At 37.4% G+C, this 21,881-nt stretch overlaps 1 protein-coding gene across 27 annotated transcripts in view; it reads right to left on the reverse strand.

The window, feature by feature from the left end:
- Positions 1-1,014: 1,014 nt before the first annotated feature.
- The window catches only part of LOC134666028 (protein still life, isoform SIF type 1), a 156,893-nt gene continuing 136,026 nt past the window's right edge, over positions 1,015-21,881 (reverse strand). For 4 of the 27 annotated variants that reach the window (XM_063523111.1, XM_063523118.1, XM_063523116.1 and 1 more), the window contains 13 exons: positions 15,398-15,501; positions 14,437-14,631; positions 12,541-12,735; positions 12,327-12,435; positions 11,978-12,157; positions 11,757-11,894; positions 11,517-11,674; positions 11,246-11,433; positions 10,171-10,318; positions 9,684-9,770; positions 9,365-9,488; positions 8,884-9,034; positions 7,677-8,664 (listed from right to left, as the gene is read on the reverse strand). In XM_063523111.1, the coding sequence (XP_063379181.1) occupies positions 7,884-8,664; positions 8,884-9,034; positions 9,365-9,488; positions 9,684-9,770; positions 10,171-10,318; positions 11,246-11,433; positions 11,517-11,674; positions 11,757-11,894; positions 11,978-12,157; positions 12,327-12,435; positions 12,541-12,735; positions 14,437-14,631; positions 15,398-15,501 (2,558 nt within the window). In that variant the 3' untranslated portion in view covers positions 7,677-7,883. Of the gene's footprint in view, positions 5,288-7,659; positions 8,665-8,883; positions 9,035-9,364; positions 9,489-9,683; positions 9,771-10,170; positions 10,319-11,245; positions 11,434-11,516; positions 11,675-11,756; positions 11,895-11,977; positions 12,158-12,326; positions 12,436-12,540; positions 12,736-14,436; positions 14,632-15,397; positions 15,502-21,881 lie in introns of those variants that run through there. The other 23 variants (XM_063523131.1, XM_063523132.1, XM_063523130.1 and 20 more) reach the window with 14 other exon arrangements.

Here is a 21,881-nt window from a genome sequence, read left to right on the forward strand (position 1 = left end):
AACACCCTGCCGACGGCGAGCGGTGCGGTGATAGAAAGCGGCCGTTGGCATCATGTCAAATAGTTCCTCAGAGCACAGCCCATTGTACAAGCGGTAGAACACCCACAAGTCTTTCTGTATACCATTATTGTTTTGAATCTGGATTTAACATAGTTTTTGTTATTTTGAAACCTTTTACTGTTTTGAGATTCAACGAGCCGTGGAAAACCGTAGTCTGAAGTCATCACAGTTTATGGGGTCGATGGACTAAAGTATCTACTTAACGTTCCTTTGTGGAATTAACATATAACCTTGCTAGAATCTCCTCACATGAAAAAAATGGATCATTGTCAAGTCAAGTACTTTGTAGACCTAGGGGCTTAGCTAAGGTGAAAATATTTTTTTTCTTTTCGTTTGGCGTTAGTCGATGTACTCTCATATTGGCTAGGCCCCTGGTATGAGGTAGATTAAGTCACAATCTTTTTGATCAAGTATCTTAAGTAACCCCGCAGTCTAAATTGCCCCCCTGCACCGTACATACTATTTTTCTTTAGACTCTCAACAACCGCCACATGGCCCAAAGTGGTCAACCTCGGTAACTAAGTAGTTACACTACGAGCGACTCGAGCCAGAATATTCGCATTTCAGGCATATCTAATATACACAGTTTTATATTGTAATTAGCAGACATCGTAAATTTTATAACATTTTCGGTGCAGCGGAGTGGTGTTTTAAACGGAATTGGTATAAACAATTTCAACCCTAATGATTAATTAGCTTTAATTAAATTTACCATTTCAGTTGGAATTATCTATCCCGATTCCGCTAACACCACTCACCTGCACAAAAAATGTTAAAAAAATACGATGTCTGCTAATTAAAGTTCTCTTTTCCCGATAGTTAAAAACCCACATTGGAAAAATAAACTATACTAGGACCATTTTGTCTGCTCCTACCTTAGGTACATCTACCTATTATTCTGAAAATTTATACAGTAGTTATTTATGGGACCCTGGTAGGCTAAGAAAAATACTCTCAACTTGTATTTCATATTTATTCATAAGCAATAAAAAGTAATTTCCATATTCGTCACAAAATTTAACAAAACGAACATTGAAACGAGTCAATTACATACATCAATTATAAATACATATAAAGAATGACGGGAGGCGGGCGTTGACAAACTGCTGCCACAAGCGCAGTGTTCACATTTCAGGAAGGGTGCGTGCACTTTGCTTTCCCAAAATATGTGAAGGCACTTTTCATTTTAGGCTTTCGAGTGAAATGAACATTACTGAGCAAAGTATCAATATACACCGAGCGCTGTCGGCGTCTCAATGCAGGTCCAAGTAAGAGTCGAGCAACTAAAATGATTGTAACTCAAAACTAATAAGTTTATTCGTTATTTTCTGTGTCTCAGTTAGGTAAATTTAGTTTCAGATAGCTAATGTGCACTATCAGTGGAGTAGTTTGTCAATTCACACAATTATCACAAACGGGTAGAAAATTATTCTGCTTCAAATACAAATACACATGCGAGTAAACGATTCACTATACACGATGCACAAATGAAACTATGTCATAAACTATACAACGCAAACTTATAAAAGTTCAATACTTATTATAACATTAGGGTATTTACCTTCGTATTTACTTCAATAAGTCTTTCTAAATATTCACTCATTTTCCCTACGTTACTTTCAAATGTCATTGAAGTATGAAATACATTCGCAATTAATGAGCTTTCTTCATTTTCACTCATATTTGTTTATTCATTTTATTAATTATATTTTCTTAGTATAATAATATCTATAAATTGATTGTATAAGTTCGTAATTATTAAATTCGAATATTTTAACATATGTATATTAATAAACAGGTTTTATTTTAATAAATCACAAAACAATCATTTAAACGGCACGTAAAGTCAAAATATATACTCATGTTTTGTGGTCATAATTCATAAATAATTGCACAATCTACATAGTAATTATTAATAAATATACAATATTATTTAGTGTGAGGTAACTGTAAAATATGTTCAACATAGGTGTCGGAACGAGCAAGAAAAACTACGGAAGTATATCCTAGACGATCACTCGGTATCGTCTTGGGTCGTTCCATTCGTTTGTCGTCAAGTTCTTAAATTAGTCCTATTCTGCTTTCGTCACTCATTCTACATTCGTCACAATCGTCGGTGGCTTTCAATGTAGAATGAGTGACGAAAGCAGAATAGGACTAATTTAACAAATTGACGAAAAACGAATTGGACGACCCAAGACGATACCGATCACTCCGCTGGTGATATGTCCTAAGTGACGATAATGCCCCCTCTGTTAGTGGCGTAGCTTAAACTATTTTGTGTTCCTACGCCCTCGCATTAAATTAATGCTAGTATGAAGGTTACATTATTGTACTACAAGCAAATATCATTTTATAGATCTTCACGATCTCTGTTCATTGGAATGTGTCACGCCATACTCGTAGCTATTTTGAAATACTTAAAAAATATTGTTAAGCCGACCACTGATTTAACAGGCCGCCGGACGATATCGACCTGTCAGTTTGAACAAATATTTGACAGCTCCGAATAACTGACAGGCCGATATCGTCCGGCGGAATGGTAATCAGTGGGCCCCTTTAGTCTAAGAAAATTTTAGGTTGTCTTAGCTGCTCGCCTCTAACAGAGTAGGTACTATCACAACTCGGCGCCCATGCGGCTCGCGCAACTCAAGAGCGACATTCAAACTTCACAATTTGAATTATCTTGACATACTTATCTTGTAGAACAGATGTTCTCACTTGCACGTAACGATAGTGACATCAAAGCGAAATCAATTTGTAAAATTTGAAAGCCACTGCAAGTAGTCTACAAGGTACGTCAGCAGCTGACAAAACGGAGCAAACGTCTACTCTTCAGTTCAACCAACCCATGATGTCAATTAACACATCTACAATAAGCATATACTATAGAAACTTGTGGTAAAATTGGTTTTATTGCCAAACAAAACAACACAATTGTGTATAGGAAAGATGTTACATTCGCCTAGCCTATGATAGAACTTTCGAATTTGATCACGAAGAGAAATTATTATCAAAACTACCTAGTGTACTTTTCCATTAGGGTGTGTGCATTTTGAACTATAGGGTAGTGAGTTTTGCATTGCAAATGCGACCAAATGAAACGCAAGTACATTACAGCTAACTACTCTTACAATACAAGTATTTATTTATGTTATCTTGTCTGTGAGTATTATAAAGCATAGGTAGAGTGAGTACCTAATTTGGCACAGAAGTCCGTGTAGGAAGATGCACCCAAACACTCTCTTTAACTCCTAATATACACAATAAAGTAACAAAATGAGTCACATTTAAAATACTAGGTAAATATAATGTCGCTAGAGTCTTTATTGGATATCTCTTCAGTTTAATGGTTTAAAATATAATACAAGATTTATTTTATACTATCAGTGTAACAAAAACTGGAATGTGACTTCAGTTTTTGCCTTCTATTGATATTGTCATTTATTTTATACAAGACCTATTTAAAAGCACTACTGTTTGCCAGATGACTTTGAAATCGTATGAGATGACCAGGGCCCCAATTTCACATCGGTGACGTGCGAGAATTGAAAAACATAACTGTTGCTGACGTCACAGGCATCCATGGGCTACGATTACCACTTACCATCGGGCGGGCCGTATTCCTGTTTGCCATCATCATTATTCTTAAAAAAACCTTACTATATTGGAAAAAACAAATATTTCTCTTGCGAAGTTTCTGACAATTGTCAAGATTTAGAAGAATTGTAGGTAATTCTTGTCAGGTTATACCCGGCATACTCGTGTGTCGGAATTTTGTGACAATTGTAGTGTTTCTTGTGACAATTGTCATAAACTTAGCAAGAGAAATATCTGTGTTTCCGATATAATAAGGTGTTTATTAATAATACAATGATGGTGGCAAACGGGAATACGGCCCGCCCGATGGTAAGTGGTAACCGTAGCCCGTGGATGCTTGTGACGTCAGTAACAGTGATATTTTACAATTGTCGCACCTGTCACCGTGGTGAAATTGGGGCTTTAGTTACATTATGTAGGGAAAGAGTTTACCATCCCAGTCAGTAAGCATAACAGCAGCGCGATCAAAATAGCATAAGCTATGTTAGGTCGAAATGAAACTTAGATTCTATCAGTTTAACGGTACCTACGTATTTTTATTTAGATGTGACAGTTGTAGGTAAGTTCTAATTTCAATAGGAAGTGCATTTACTAGGAAATATTAAGGTACGATTTTGTATTGTGGCACAGATGAGTTTTTTATTTTGAAGTAAAAAAGTAACTTAATTAATTAGGTACGTATTCGTCGACAAGTTATATTCATAAGTGCGTACTTACTCGCAATTTCCAGTCTTTTGGTACTGGAATTGAATGTAGGGACGCAACATGATTTGAGCTTTGTTTTCTGGAGAAATCAACATTCATTAGGTAACGAAACGAAACTATGCATTTTAACTATAAATTAAATTTTAACCAATTTCAAATATAATAAATAATATTGTTACGAACGTGAATAACAAATTGATCAATTATCTAGTTCACATGGTGTGTAAACCATGTAAAAGTTCATGGGTGAACAGAAAAGTGCGAAGGGCTCACTGAATTAATATTTTCTTTTAATTCCTTAGAGGCTTCTTAATAAATTAACAACGCGATTGATATATCACGAGTCAGTCACATTAAAAATATAGTACGGTGAGACTTAGATTATATAAACAGGGAAGAAAAAATAGGTTGTGCCGAATTAGGTTTAGATATGTAAAACAAGAAAATCGCGAAACAATATACATACATCGCATTGGGATTGTAATGATTAACAGAGAATCTTTGCTGTTGTATGTAATTTTAACAGTATAAAACGGATTTAACTTCATCATTAGCTAAAATCAGCCCCACTTAGGCAGTGAGAATTATTCACACATTTTAACCCACTAACGGGACCCACTGGGGTGACGAAAGTTGGATATCTACGAGCGACTGACCTGAAGGAACTTCGAGGTAATCGAAGCTTCCTCAGTCGGAGGTCATACATTGGGAGAGGGACAGAAGGTCGTGGTCGCGGGAGTCTAGTGTCGGTGGTCCGGCGCGAGCGACTTGCGGCTCGCGGAGAGATGGTGCGCGCGCGGCGCGGGGCGCTGCGAGCGGGGCAGCGTGGTGGGCGCGGAGGGCGCGCCGCCCGCCGCTCCCGCCCCGCCGGCCCCAGCGCTCGCCTCGCTCAACATGTCGCGCGGTTTCCACACGGGCGATCCTACAACAACCAAACACCAAACTCTTTAAGTTTCACTTCCTCTTTTCAATGGACGAATTTTAAATTTAGAATGACAATTTTGCTCCGATCACCAGGACATCGCGGCGGCAAAAGAGTTGAATGTTTGATGAATGTTGTAGGTGCCACGCCCTGTTAGAAAGCGTACGAACATCGAGCTACACGGACGGCCGACTCCGTTGGGTCAAATGCAATAAAAGTTCGGAGAGCGAGCGTGCTCACTAGCGGCCGACGGGTTCTACGCCGGTCAACATTATCATCGAACATTCAAATAATATCACATCTACATAATACAATTTTACGACTATAACAATACGACTACTTGTTCGCACAGTAGACTAAAATACCTACTGTGATATATATCCACTAATTTCTAGAGTGCAGCTAATGAAGAGGCGTTGCCTAGTTGTGATCTAACACCAGATATCCACGTCAAGACTCTTACTGAGCATATTTAGGTGAGAGCGTTATAAGTATCGATTTAAGTGTTGGTGAGCTATGTGAAGCGCTAGGTGATAAACGACGGTGGGTTTGCCTATTTACTTACGTATATGTCTATGGTGACACCATTTATTATTTTTAAGATAATTGCGATTAATTTTACCAATATCCTGGCTACAATTTTATTAACTATATATTAATTTGTTAATTATAATATGCAATATGCGTTTAGTATTTTATTATAGGTGGACATAAGGAGGTTAAGTTATATTCACTAGATGGCGTTAGTACTGCAGTGAGTTCGCATTGAAAAATAAAAATTAGAGAGTTGAAGCGAATATTTTGTCAAGTTAGAATATAGTCATCTGGATGAAAATTAAAGGATGTTCTAGTTAACAAGAAAATAGGTTGAATCCTAGAATTAATCAATGGAAAATAATAATCACAAAAAATGTTATAAGCTTATAAGTAAATTTTGTCATATACATATTTGGTATCTATAAGCACACAAAGCAGTACTAACCCCCGTTTACATATATTTTATCGAGGGCACGATTACTCACATACATATACACGTGTATAACTGGTAAAGCTATAAAACCGATAATGTCTTAAACTTTATTAGGAAATTGAGCTGGCGCAGAAGGAAACCTCAGAAATAAATTAATCTCATTAAATATAGGTACTTCGAAATGGAAGACATAATGGTTTAAACTATACTTAGGCCCTTTACATAATAATAATTTGTTAACCTAATACAAATGTAAGTGTAACATTCAAATCAAATTGAGGAGAGAGAGAGAGAGAAAGAGACACTAAGACGACAGTGACTAAGGGTAACATCAGTACGATTCCACAGCCATTATTATGTAACACTTAGCACTTGGATTATCTAGAATTAATTTTATAATTGAATATTACGCTTAGTATTGGGTGTAAATTACCTTGTCTAACTACTCTTTAAACTACTACATTCACATAAAATATGAAGCCACTTGACTTTGTGGTATCGCGCGTTGTACGCGAATTGCCCTTGTTGCTCAAGACTTATAATTATGTAATTCAGTCACACTCAGCCGACGCGAGTGTTCGGCGCAGAGGGGCTACCGCGAACGTTCGACGTGTTGACTCCCTGTCACACTTACGTACGAATCTATAAGTGCGACAGAGAGGCAACCCGTCGAACGTGGTTCGCAGTAGACCCTCAGCTCGCACGAGAGTTCAACAATAGGAACTGGCGTACAATGCATTCTTCCGCTTAAGCTCCATTGGTGGAGGTAGGTAGTGTAATTACTTACTCAAGTTATATTGTTCTATAAGATCTTCATTCATTCATGATTCTACGCTATGTCGATAATATACTAAGTATTTATTATCATTCTAGAACTTTGAGCTAGTCTTACTGTTTTTGACTTTTTTTGGTGTTAATTCCAAAAAACTAAAATATAATAAATATCTAAATTAATGTAAGCTAGTGGTGTGAATTATAGGTATAAAAAATATATTGAAAAGGTAAATTGACCTTTTATCCTTCACTACTCAATTCCATTTATTATGATAGGACTGTAGGTACCTACACACCGTTGACTGCTAACGTATACGACCAGGTACAAAGTTAGGATCTAAGTAGGTTTCGGATAGAGCTCCAGGATCGGTTTCAAGTTGTAAAATATGTACTATTTAAAAATAATAGAGTACCTACTTACTGCTGTTTGATAAGGCAGTGTTTCAAATTAAAACTGTGTTATCGGCCTAAGAAGATCATGAGTATCATGACATTTAATAGGAAGATGAATACATCAATGAGATTGGAAGGGCGGAAAACCCAATCTCACTAGTACTAAAATTCCAAATTATTAGTTACTCATTTTTTTAGACCAATAGCAAGATTTCAAACATAGTCAACTAATAATCATTATTAATAACCAAAACTCATTCGAAAATTTTGTTGAGCATCTGCTTAGACGTGTATTTGATCGAATTCATTCATCTCGTAATGACGGTTGTTGGTGCAAATATCTCGAACGGGCACGTCTTCGAGAGTTTCAATGCTGCTTCTGTCCGAAGAGGTCAGAATCGAATGATGAGCAGTCAAAGACTTTCGCCTTGACTTAGGGGACTTGCCCCTAGGCTTATGCTAGGAGGTTTTGCTTTGTTTTTTCCCAGAAAGGTAGCATTGCACACAGGTCGGGTGTTCAATGGCTTTAGTAATTGATTCCGTCGACTTTGATACCACTATACCCATTTTGATTGCCTTGTCTTCCGCTTTAGCAAGTTGGGAGTAGTGCGTCATTCTGTCAAGCGAGTTAGTTCCAAGCCTAGCCAGTTTTTCTCCACTCGATTTAGAGGACCGACGGCTCACATTAGGTGATTTACACGGCGATCTGTCAAAACTCGCCTGAGGAGTTCTCATTATTCCCTTCTTAGGAGCCGGTTTGGGGGAACGCGACCTGTCCATGCTGTTCTCTCGAGATTTCATAATACTGCCGCGTGGAGATCTAGAGCCATCGAAACTTTGCTGCGGGGAGCGCGACTTATCAATGGATCCACGGGGAGACTTGGACTGGTCAATGCTACCTCTAGGCGACCGATGTAAAGTTTTGCTGTGTTTCAAGCTCGATTTATTTGGGGATTTGCAGACTATAACTTTAGTGACACGGTCTCGGTCCGGCGATGGATCCATGGATCTGTTAGGGGACTTATCCCTATTGATACTACTGCCGCTGCATGACCGGATGACTTTAATCTTTTTCTCAGAAGTTGTGGAGCTTTTTCTTTCTGGCGAGGATTTAAGTGACTGTGACTCCTGCTTACCAAGTTCTTTGACCATAGTAGGTTGGTACTGCGTGGGCTGGTGCGAGGACTGGATCAACTTTGCCTGGCTGCCGGTACTGCCGGCACTCAGCGTCGACGTCGTGCTGCGAAAGCGCATACAGTGTGACGTGAGTACATTAATCAGGAGTTTTACTTAAAGCAGTCAGTAGTGACATATGTATGAGTAAAATCAAGCAAACCTACATAAATTTAGAGCGCGTGGAAGAAATCAAAATAATATTAAAGTGTAAAGAGTAGCCAATTCGAATCGGTGTAGGTAATGGCATGTGTTGAAAGTGGTTAACCCATACATATGCTGGTACCTTAATGTCAGATGGTTGGGAGTTCTGCCTAACCCTCGCTTGGGAGGAGGTTGCGGGTGCTCGTCCTCTCCCTCCGACTTGGAGCCGGGGTCGGACTTGTCGGTGTCGGGCGGCGGCGGCGGCGGCGCACGCTTTACACTGGCTTGGGTATCTAGTGGGGAAGGAGAAGGAATGGACCGATGTTAGTACCGTTAGTGATCCCATGCACTGATAATTATTAGTATGTCAAGTAAGGCGCACAAATACAATACATACAATTTTTTCATGTTATTAAAAAAGTGTTAAAGGATTAATCTTCACTTTGGTTTTCCATAATGCAAAGTGGAAGATAGATATCAAGTTCCCATCAAATCATGCTTTATAAACCCTACGCGTTTTCCCGCAGCTATACGTAAACATCCAGAGATTGGTCCAACACTCAGGGAGTGAGACACGAACACTAACATACAATGACAAGCTTAGTAAGGATATATTTTCGTACATTTCCGGGACTCACCGGCCGCGTCCCCGAGCGTTTTGCTCCGGTGCCGGAACGCGGGCTCGTCTGCAACCTCTTGAGGCGGCTCTTCGGCATCTTGGGAGTTTTCGCGCGAAAGGTCGCCGACCTGAAATTAAAGCCATATTTGGTCATTTGTCATCATCAGTAGTAATCATGAGTTAGGTTTAAATATATTACTAGTAAGACACCAGTTTTACCATGTAGAAACAATATTATTATGTACCAAGAGTGTTTTATTACAGTATAAAACGGATAAATGGGTTCATAAAAATAATTATGAGAAGGTTTGACAAATATTTACCTCAATATTGCCGGCTGATAACCGCTGCCCCGAGGTTTTAGGTTTTTTCGTTTTTCCGAGTGTTTGAGATCCCTGCATGACTTGCACCTATTAAAAAAAAATGTATTGTACATACGTACATAAGTATGATAATTGAGGACAGCATCATGTTGTTCATCAACTCGCGTTAAGAGGCAAACACCAAAGAAAACATGCAGGTATCGGGATGACGGATGCTACAATAAGTCTATTATAACGTGACTATTTCAATACATTATTTAAGTTTTGATTGGCGTTTTCTATGAATGATTGCCATCTTGGCTAGGCTCCCTGTTTTATAGAAAAATCAAGAGTTCTCTGAAAAGGACTCGAGTCTCTACAAAAGACTCGGGTCTCTAACAAGTTGAAAAGAACTCGAGTTTAGACTTGATTATAAGTCTGAAAAACTCAGTCGAGTTTTGGAGCAGAGGACTCAAAGGACTCGAGTCCTTACCAACACTATAGTTACCTGGTGTTTAGGGCGGTCTCGCTCGAGCGTGTGCGGTGCTCGTGGAGGCATGGGAGCCGGCCGGTTCGTGGGAAGCGCCATGTTGCGCACAGACTCGCGAATGATCTGTCGAATCGTCTTGAGGAACGCGTTCCGGAAATCTGCGGTACTGTACAAAAACATATAGAATTAAGTTTTTGTACAAACATATATTGTAAATATTATAAGTTAATAGTAGAATACAAATACATAAATAATCAGTGATATTTTCGCAAGTTTCAATTTAAGTACACATGTCTTTAAGTAAGTATTTATTTGCATTCTACCCGAAAATAAGGCTAACGCAGGTAGCTGCCTTTTGCCATTTCCATGTACCTATAGGTACTGAATTTCATTACTAACTCTCAACTTGGTCTGAACGAAGTTGAAACATAATTTGAACTTTATTCAACAAAAGTAACCACTTGCGTAAATTTAAATCAAGTAAATAACTTTCAAATCCGTAAACATTCGCTTTACTTCTCATTTATTAATGTTCTTATAATGTTACTAGACATAACTATGTTTGATCTAATATTTCTTTTGAAATTAAAAAGCGCGGAACGATTGCGGTATTTTCTCTTCAGTTTAATAAGCGACAGTTTCTCTTGCGCGAGATATTGTCACCGTACACTCGTGCTAAGTGCTAGCTGATAATTATATATAACATAAATAAACTAATAAAAACTTAAAACGCCGCAGGTAGGTATTTAGACGCTATTGTATCTCGTTTAAGTTAAATATATTGTGTGAGACAACAAACAACAAACAATACAAAACAATATATACATATTCGGCTAGGTCACCCACATTATAGGTATTAGTTTTATATTTTGTAGGTAGTTTTAATTTTAGGTTACTTTCTATTGTAAGTTTGTTATTAATTATGTTTAAAGTAGATAATTTTATGACACATTAGTATTATTTGTTGGTCCTAGGAAACGTACATCGGAAAATTATGCAAATCTACGTATGTAATTATGTAAATTACGGGTCTGTATGAATTATAAACAATGCTGCATAATATTAAATTATGCATGCGACGTGTCTGTCTTACCTGTTTGACAGAACGTAGACCTTCTCCGAGCGCCGCTGCAGCTGACTGCGGAGATGGATGAGCTCCCAAAGGAAGTGACTGTCCATATCCTTCGCTGACGAGGCCCTAACTTGGACCTCTGTCACGGGAATCAACACTTGATATCGAATTATTTCTACCTCGTTTGAATTATTCTTTGAAGATACTCCCTGTGAAATGTAATAGAAATTGTTATCATACTGAGCTTTGCCGTGCAATTTTATATCAAGTTCTTTTCAAACTTCAAGCTTACCATTAACTTTTTCTTTTGTCTCAGTCTTTCTTTACAGAGGAAGACAACGGCTGATTTAAATACAAAGCACATAGCGTGCAGTTCCAATCCTTTCTTTATTTTACCTAAAAAGTCTGAAATATTTAACCATTCTACACCCCCGTAATATAACAAATCACCTGGAAATTAAAAAGAAACATTAGTTTTTTGCCTTGACTAGTTATACTTATGGTATGAAATTTTTCATACAAAAACACGTACCAGGACTTAGATCTATTGGTTGCTTGCAAGACTTTTGGTGTTGTCTAAACAAGTGATCAAATATAGCACCATATTCTTCATGTATTCGTTGCATCTCATTGATGTGTTCAGCAACTTTCTCCATGCCTTTCAAAGCCTCTGAAATATTTAAATGAGTTTGTAAACAAGCGTGTTTTCTTTAATATGTAAATAGGTACAGAGGGAACTCGCTACGCCCTTACCTACTAAATGTAGATGTTCTTCAGAATTTGCATCAGTCAAATTTCTCAATTGCTGGAGCAGTAATGGGTACTTAAGTATCCGCTGAATTGGTTTAATTAAGTACGACTCCAAAGTTGACGAATGTTGTTGTTTTGGATTTCTGGCAGCCAAGAATTCTTGCAATGCCTGATTGCCTTCATCTGTTCAAAATGGATTCATTTAATAAGTTATACCAACTATTGTGATTTAAACTTTAAATGATATTAGGTAAATCGCAGTTCACGTAGTTACTATTAAGTTAATAATATTAATTAGACTGTAACGAAGTTATTTAATATTAATTAGAGTTATAAACATGCTGAAACTTACTTGGATGTAAAACTTTTTGTGCTTTACTGTGACTAGCGCAGAACGAGCTGTATAATTTAAAATGATTTACGTAGTAGAGGAAGGCATTTCCCACCGCGAACAGAATATTCTGTAAAAAACATGTCATCTGAGTATCGTTGCTACAGTTGCTACACGTGTTTAGCTAGTTTATATTGAGAGTATGTATATGTAATAAACAGGGCGAAGCACTTACCTTAAATTGGTTTGAAAATTCAAAGTGATGGAAGTTGGTCTCCGATTTAAGCGCATCCTCTAAGTTTTGCAGAAATTGCCGCTGGAACGTTACAATCTCCTGGATGTTTCCGAACAGCGCGTTGATCTCGGCGTTCGATAAAAAAGTCTCCCTTTTCAGAGGCTCCAAGTAATTCTCTAATAAATTGTTTAGGTTCTGCAAATGTGAAATATTGATTATTAAATTTATCAACCGTCGCTTAACTGAATATCGGGTGCCTAATTAATTCATTATACGGGATCAGGCTACGGTTTAGTAGAAGATTTGTAGTTAAATGAAGCGCAGGTGCGACCGGCTTTACGAAGTTTTAATACATTTTGTAAATCCATTAAAACTTTTCGGTTTAATGAATATTTTTGTCAGCAAATACAATTTCGTCACGCTTTAAATTAATTTGTACGGTGACGTGTGTATGTAAGTAATGTGTTGGCTCGTTAGTCGCAAGCAATATGCATAACTTAAGTATAAGAGTTGTGAGTTCGACTTAAAGGAACGCAGCGAATACCAATGCGCGATATTGCGAGCATCGGCCCGGGCCCGCGCGGAGATAACAAGTGAAACAAGTATGCTGAGTTAGCAAATTCCAGTTGAATTACGCGAAAATGGGGCAAAGTTGCCGATTGGGGGTGCCTTTATAAACACGTTCATAGTGCTGTTCCTTGTTTAATATTACCTTCGTCTCGGGGCGCAGACAATGGTTACGGTTTGTTTACAAAGCGGTTAATTGAAGAGAATATTGGAGCTAAATGTCTATAAATACTTTAATTTTAAGTAAATTACTATTTTTATAGAGCATAACTAAATCACCAATATCCAACCAATATTTGAATACCACGAGTCTTAAATTACAGCGCAAAACTAGATACTACAAATGTGAATAAAATGGAATCGCTCACAAAATGGGATTTTTCACATCGCAAACAAAAACTTCGATCATTTTATTCCAAGCAAAGAGGGATTACAAAGGCGGCTCTACAGTCTACATCCATAATTATTCTTTCAGATAACTGGCGGCCAATCAAACCCTTTGTGTGGGATGCTCCATGCTCTATGATGCCCCTTATTTAAACTAGCGATCCGGCAGAGCATTGTTCGCTGCATGTTTGCGATCTCTGTTCATGTGTCATTGTTAGCATATTCATGTATCTAAGTCTTGTTAAAACAAAGCCGTGCTTCAGATGCAAAATAATGGAGATGAATATGATTATGCTAACTTCGTTAAGCCCCATGAGGAGGTTTTTCTAAAGCGTTCTCTTTGTTTTAGCGATACCAGTGAATGTAAATAAAAGAGTTATTTAACATACTTATTTCTCACATGGGATTTCATAACAACAACTGTTAACTCACCAAACTAAACTAACTCGTAATTAATTGTAGCCTCACCGAATGAAACTAACTTATATAATTAACTTAGATAACGCTTATTGTACACATATATATAGTTTTTTTTCTGAACGTAACACTCTTCCTTCTCTTTCTTTTCTACATTTGTTTATTTAGAAATAAAAGAAGTAAAAAAAATATATTTATTTAAACTGTTATTTAAGACACTATACAGCCTAATTTAGCAATAAGGCTAAGATTTAAGGTTAGCGGGAAGAGCTTCTTTATTTCTGTCATTTATTTATTTTAGCTATGAACTAAATTGTGTGTATTGAACGAATTCAGGGGCGTATTTTGAAATTTGGCGCCCGGGACAATACGTTTCGCCGTCCCAGAAGTCAAGGAAGAAAAACAAAATGCAATCCACCAGGGCATATGCTGCCCCCGGGGGTTGGCGGTAAATACGCCCCTGGGAACAACAACTACAAGTAAATGAATATTATTCTCTGTAACATAGGTAATATAATTAATTACCTTGACATAAGCGCGTTCGGTGTCGACGAGTTCCGACAGCACTTTCCTCAGCTTGTCCGCGTCAGAGAGGTGTCGTGAGGGCGTCCCGGCGGCGGCGCTAGCCACGCTGCCCGTCGGGCTGCCGCGGCGCGTCTCCGCCGGCGACCGGCACCAGCCCGTCACTTGCTCCGCGCTCTGACGACCACGCGGACACTTCTATTTAATGCCCACCGAGTTAGATGACTGTGTGACTGTTCGCGATCGAGACCATTCGACGACACGACATCGACGGCGCGACATTCATGCGGGTACGCTCGCAAGTGAAGTCTTTTAACATTAGTATGATTATATGCTTTTATGGTCAAAGTGATGAATGGTCAAGTGAAATTCCAATGTTGATACCTAATGCATAACTAATTAAAAAGGAATAACAAATGTTTAGTCGTAATTCAGCTTTCTTACCGAATAATTAGCGAGAAGCAAGTAGCGTTCGAACAAGTTAGTTCTTTGCGTCAGCAAGAACTAACTTGTTCGAACTAGAACTAGAGTAAAAAAAATGAGCTGAAAGAACTAAGCGATTAAAAATTAGAAGCTTTATAAGATTCTTGAGCAAGAACATGTTAGATCGATAGTCGCTTTCTTCCCGACGGTCGGACAGATGCCGAAATGAGACAATAATGAAATTCATATGCTAAAAGACTTCAGCTCGCAACCGTAGGTACAATGTGACTGCGTGCGTTGATTGGTTTCATAAAACGTGCTGTGTGGCTGAGGCATATAACAGGGTAGGCCAAATTGCGTCCCGTTCCATTTTCCGGACGATTATTATTTCCGGGGGAGACATTAGGACATTACCATGCAGGTGCCGTAACGTAATAAAACGGGAAAATACTCGGGGAGATAAAGATAATTGAATTGGGAATCAAGTCACACGAGGTAGGTTAGGGTGGCAAACTTATATTTATTGTTTTATGGACTGTACCTTGAGCAGGTTTTCGATCTCGAAGGAGTTGGTCCGAGAGCTGACTTTGGGCGGGCCGGACACGTCTCCGTGCCCGTCTGCATCAGGGCTATACAACTCCTTACCTGTTTGTGCAAATATTTTAATTAAAATCAGGATTCTACACTGAGAGAAAAAACATCACCAGGAATTAAAAAACAGTTCTGTACTGGGGGAAAAAATTGAAGTTTTAGTAATAATTATGGACGTCTCACTATTTCTGTAAAGTGTATTTATTTCTACAAACAGCTCAGTAATCCCAAATATAATTTCAACAAACAGATAATAGAAATTGCAAGAACTAATAGAAATTGCAAAAGTCAATTTGTTCCTATTAGTTAACTCTCCTTGTCCCCGGATTAAGTTTATTTTTGTAATTCTAAGTGTGTTTTTGTTGTACTTTTCTCTCAGTGTATGCGTTCATACGCATAAAGAAGTAAAAATGGTAAAGAACATTGTGACAATTGGATTCTGTTTTTAAATAATTCTCAATATCAATGCTTAGTTCAAAACGCGGTTTGTGGGTTCGATTCAAACCCCTGTAACGTACCATCATTGGCACACTTTGTACACAAACAGATATCCAATAGTTAGTTGCCTGACAATATGGAACTGTAGCTAAATAAACAACGTTCAACTTGCTATATAAATAAATAAATAATAAAATAAATAAATATTGGGGACATCTTACACAGATCAACCTAGCCCCAAACTAAGCAAAGCTTGTACTATGGGTGCTAGGCGACGACACACATACTTATATAGATAAATACATACTTATATACATAGAAAACACCCATGACTCAGGAACAAATATTAGTGTTCTCCACACAAATAAATGCCCTTACTGGGATTCGAACCCAGGACCATCGGCTTAGCAGGCAGGGTCACTACCCACTAGGCCAGCCCGGTCGTCTTATTAATATTAAATTTACTTAAATAAGAACTGCTTGGAAATAGAATATTGAAAAATGTATAAAGATATTCTTGCAAGAATCTCTCTAAACAATAACGTTTGTACAATGTACATGTATGCTCTAGCTAAAACAGGTCACCCGTTATCAAAGATTTCAATATCATCGTCGGAAATTACCCGCTCGCGGTGAAACTTTTATGCAGAGGGACGTTATATGACAAGTAACACAATGAGTTTTTGGCCGCAGCAAGTCAACACCGGCGCAAGCAAATAACCCGAGGTAGGGTCGCGGCCTTTATGTGTCGCAGTCGAGGTGGCCGCGATGCTTAAAATACCTACTGGAGGCGTGAGGCCGTTTCCAGGTATTTAAAATGTTAACATAACGTTCAGAGAAAGTCGTTTTATATACTGCGCTGACGTCAAAAAGAACCAGCAAAATGTAACTACAATCTACATAAAACCATTTTGTAATTAATGTATTTAGTGATTCTTCTAATTTAGATAAAGATGAGTAGGTAGTTGTTTGTAAGGCAAGGTAAAAAATGCCGTTAACTAAGACGAAAATATATTCTATTTAAAATTTTCAGCTACCTGCTCTAGATACGAAGTATCACGTTCAATTATTCGATAAGTACATTAATTCAGTTACGACCCGGGGCGGTTCCATGTAATTAAATTAATGTCGATAGCATTTATATTTGTGACTATTTTAACGCACACAAAATAAGTCAATCACCAATCTAGTAAAGATAACCCTTTATTCGATAATAAATCTTGTTTTCTGTGGATGTTAGAATCACTTAATTAGTTTTCCTGTTACAGTTTATTCATTTATCACAATTTATTACCCTCAGGTACCTAATGCTGGACTGGCTTTTCCGCCCTCAAACCCTATAATTAAGTAAATCTGCCTTAGTTAATGAAAATATGTTACTTTTTCACTCGCATTTCTGTTTATTTTATATTTACTTTTCTGGCTAATTAAGACAACGATGAAGATTAATGTTTTATTACGACAGCAAACGCTCTTAAAACTTTTTCATCATCTATGAAAATGAAAAATAAACAACGAACAAAAAAAGCCCTTACCTTTATACTAGCGAACATAATTTCACGCGGGAATACGACACGGCGGAAGAAAAATGAAACAATCAGAAGTTGAGAAAAAAAGCGCCATGAAAATAATAAATGAAAGGCTTTTTTCGCTACACGTATTGAATACGCATCATTAGAAAGGAGCAAAACAGAAGAGTGAGGGTCTAAATTGTCTCGTTAGGCTGAAATGTCATAATAAATAACGTGGTGCGGCCAAGAACGCGGCATTGTTCGCCCGCCTACTCGCACGCGGCCGCGCCGGCTCGGCAAGTCCTCAGCCCCAATATACGGCGGGATAGACATCATAAAACAAACAACAACTACGACACGAGTCGATATGTCGACATTATGAACACGCACGGTATAAATCATTGTTAACGTTTCAAGAGTGCAACGATTTCGAATCGGTAGTTTTTTAGAGCGTTACACCCACTGCCCAATGAGAAAAAGGCTTCGGGGATATAAACCAGCATTTATGTAGAGTCGGCCTCGTTTATTTGAATAGAATTACAAGCCGACTGTACAAAGTGCCTTATAAATATTGGAGATTTAAAAGAAAGCTGGCTCTGAACACGAAATATAGGCCAAGGTTGATTATAATTCGTGCAGCGAGGGCGCCGCTTTTCTTTTTCACATTTTTTCTGTGAATGATTTTGAGAGGGTTGAAGCTTCATATGAATTAGAGCAAAAACATTTTTTGTATTACCGAGACGGGTAAGTACGACACGGCCTTTTATAAATTTAGGTTGAATGCGAGGTAAGCATTTAATTTATATTAAAATATTGAAACGAAAAGTTAGATATTACGAGGATTTTAATATCAATGTGAGTAAATATGTACAAGCAAGTACTGCCTTGTCAATCACGAGTCATAATATCGGTAAGTCATATGCAAAGATCATAAACCCAAATTTCATATCGCAATAGGTATTTATATCGTCTTAGATATACTTAAAAGGGTGGGTATTAAACGATAAAATCAATAATCGCCGCGCTAGCGAAGGCCGTAATTTTGTAATCTGCGATGCACAAAATACTACTGGCTGTCAGCCACAATACAAGTCAATGAAGGTTGGGGATCGGGAATGATGCCAAGTATTACGCAGACATGAAGATTGAAGAGTTGCTTGTTAAGCGGCAACCGCAATACCAAATGAATGATGACTCCAATTTCAGCGTGGAAGGAAATGAAGTCCATATTTTCACCCAGTCAGATTATTGGTGAGTTGCCGTGGATGTTATCAAAGTTTTAAATTTACGGTTGGTTAAATTACTTTTTTAGGTTTCCTATCCGCAATTGATGCAAATTGGGTACGTTGGTTTTGCTGGATCTGGCGTTAAATGTCGGATGAAAATGTTGATACAAATACAAATACAAATGTTTTATTTCGGAAATAAAATTATAACAATATTACATTTATGCTAGCCACCACACTAGGCAAAGCCTGTCCTGTGGTGGACATAATACGGACACAAGTAATAACAATAATACAATGAGGCTTGAAGGAAAAAAAGGAAACAATTATTTGGTTAAAAAAGAAAAAAAAAAAAGCGGTGAAGGATGGAATTTACAGAGATACAGTTACCAGGGATGATAAAGAAAAGAGAAAGAATAAAAAAGATCGAATAAAGTACCTAATATTAAAATAATAAAACAAACATAAATTATGTTTTCCATTGGAAAAAAAAAAAAAACATTCTTCTTGAAATAAAATTAAAAATGTAATAACACTTAACGTAACATGTGTGTGTGAGTATGTGTGTGTACGTTGAGTGTGTGTGTTGTGTGTGTGTGTGTATGTGTGTGTGTGTGTGTGTGTGTGTGTGTGGTTATTGTGAGTTTATTCAATATAGTATCTTGATTAGATTTTCTGTGTCTTCATATCCTAGGTGCATTAAGTTCTTTGATAACACTTTTTTTGCCTCGAAAATGGAGTGTTCTTTGAATTCATATAACCTAACTAATCTATTGTAAATTCGGGGGTATAAGAAAGCGGAGAAGTGACGTGCAAATGTAGTTTTAACAGCAGTAACAGGAATTTTAAAAATTCGATTTTTAAGTAATGTGTTGTAATTGGATGAGCTAAGTACTTTTCTATGTACGTACAACGCGACCCTTATTAAGTAGAGCTTTCGGACGCTGAGTACCTGGGTGTCATTGTATAGATCGATCGTAGGATACCTAATTGGTTTCCTCAATGCGACCTTCAACACCGCTCTTTGCGCTCTTTCTAGTTTTATAATTCTACTACATAATATCACGCGTCAGTTTATAAAAAGAACTGTAAATACACCGGGTGTCTCCTATAACTAGCATGCAATTAAAACATAGATGTTACTTCTCAAATGATAAAATGATTGTTCAAAATGTGGTTAGGTATAAGTAATGTTATTGGTCGCCACGATACAGGCGTTACCAATGTTTAACAACTTTTATTGAATAACTTTTAAAAAAATATGAAGTCTTTATATTTTCCCTTTTCCCTAAAAATAATAAAGTAATTTTTAGGTACTTTTTAATTATTTTCTTTTCTAAAAAAATGTCCATTTCTCACCTGAAACCTTGCTTACAAATATCAAGGTGAAATGGAGCTCTGAGCGTGAACAACTAGGTACTTAAATTAAAAATTGTTGTATATTTATTCACAACACGGTGGGTGATAGTGTTTATATTACATAGGTACTGTAGGTAGATGAGGCTAACAAGCATGCAAGGGCAAACTTTATGATTGATCACTCCCATAACTTCCGATCTCGTAACAATAACGATGTTTGATATAACGGCGAGAATAAAACAACGTTACACGGACACAAGTCCAGAGTACGTCGTAAAATATAGCACAGAGACGAAGCGGCAATAATTTGCAAATTCTATTGATTCAGACCCATTGTCCTAGAATGGTTGATTTGTTCGCCGAGGGTTTTGTACATGCTGCGACACGACAATACGCCCGCCCGGGCGAGGTTGCGGTTTGTCTCTTGTAAAAGGAATTTCACACTCGTATGTGTGTAAGGTACGAATATCTTTGTCTTTGTACCTGGACATCCAACCATAACGAAGCTGCATATACGAAGGTGCTTGTACATTTTTATCTTACTAAAACCGTGAAAGCAGTGTTTTCTTAATCTGCGAATCCTTGTAACAGTACGCTGTTTACTTAGTAAATCCGTTCTCTGAACTGTGAGAGCTTTGACGCTTTATGTTTAGAAAGAAAATAAAGGTAATATAGAAAACAGGCGTCTAAAGTAGGAATTACTATTATACGCAGTCGTTTGCGGGCCGGGCGTGTGAGGGCGAGCGGCCGCGGTCGGTGATCCTTCACCCTCACTGAATTAGGCATAATTGGAAAGGTGTTTGTGGTCCACAGAAATCTGTTCAAATTTGTACCTTGTATAATGGAATCTTAGTAGCGAAGCCGGGCACAATCGAAGATTATTCAAATATCAAATATTTGCATAAATGCTCAAGCTGTAGGTATTAATTCCAAAGTTACATAAATGACGATTTAATTAATTCATCTAATAGGTTGCTTAGCAAATTGTAAATTGTAATTTCTATTGATGAAATTAATTTGTTTTCAAAATTAGCTATGCTATGTTATGTTACTACCATCACGCTGTAGACTACCTAAATAAGCAATTTCAGTTTTAGAAGAAAAGTGATAATAGGTAGGACACGTCTATAAATGACAAAATATGTCTATATATATTTATTTATCGTTATATTATCCTTGAAAATAAGAACTCCATTTAAAATTAAACTTCTTACAAGGGATATTTTAACATGGGTGAGTGAATTATTGTTATAAAGTGGAAATAAAAAAAAGCTTAAAATGTAAAGAAACCAAACAATGTCAATAATTGCTTTTAAGCTAAGTAATGCGGTTTACAATGAAAAAGGGGCACTTTTAGATAGATTAGATACAGCTCCTCCAACATTAATTCATTAAAACTTTTTAGCCTTTTCACCTTAATACCCTTTGCACTCAAATATTCTGAAAGCAAGTAAAACGCGAGCATAACAATGGAGTCATAAATACCTACCCTATTTAAGTTTGTTTAACCCTCCGGATAGCTCGCAGACAAAAAGGTCTGTAATAAAATGATCGTATCTCAAGTCGTAATTCAAATCGAGTTCACTTTGGAGGTTCGGTTCGGCTAGCTTTAACTTTTATGACTATTGCGTGAGAATATCATGTACAATTTAACAATATAGTAACGCCGTATGCATCATATGTAGGTAAGTATGGATTTTCAGTTTCGACATTACATGTTTCATCAAACCATAAGGACCATAAGCAGTAGATTTACTGTCGTATATTAATATAAAAGTTGAGTGTGAACACCCGTAATAAGTACTGTCACAGCCTAGCGCATAGTTATAACAACAATCCAATATAATTGATGTTATACTTAGTCTTAATCTGAAGTCAATGTATAATCGTTGCATTTATT

This window comes from Cydia fagiglandana, chromosome 7 (assembly GCF_963556715.1).
Source record: "Cydia fagiglandana chromosome 7, ilCydFagi1.1, whole genome shotgun sequence".
Taxonomy (NCBI): Eukaryota; Metazoa; Arthropoda; class Insecta; order Lepidoptera; family Tortricidae; genus Cydia; species Cydia fagiglandana.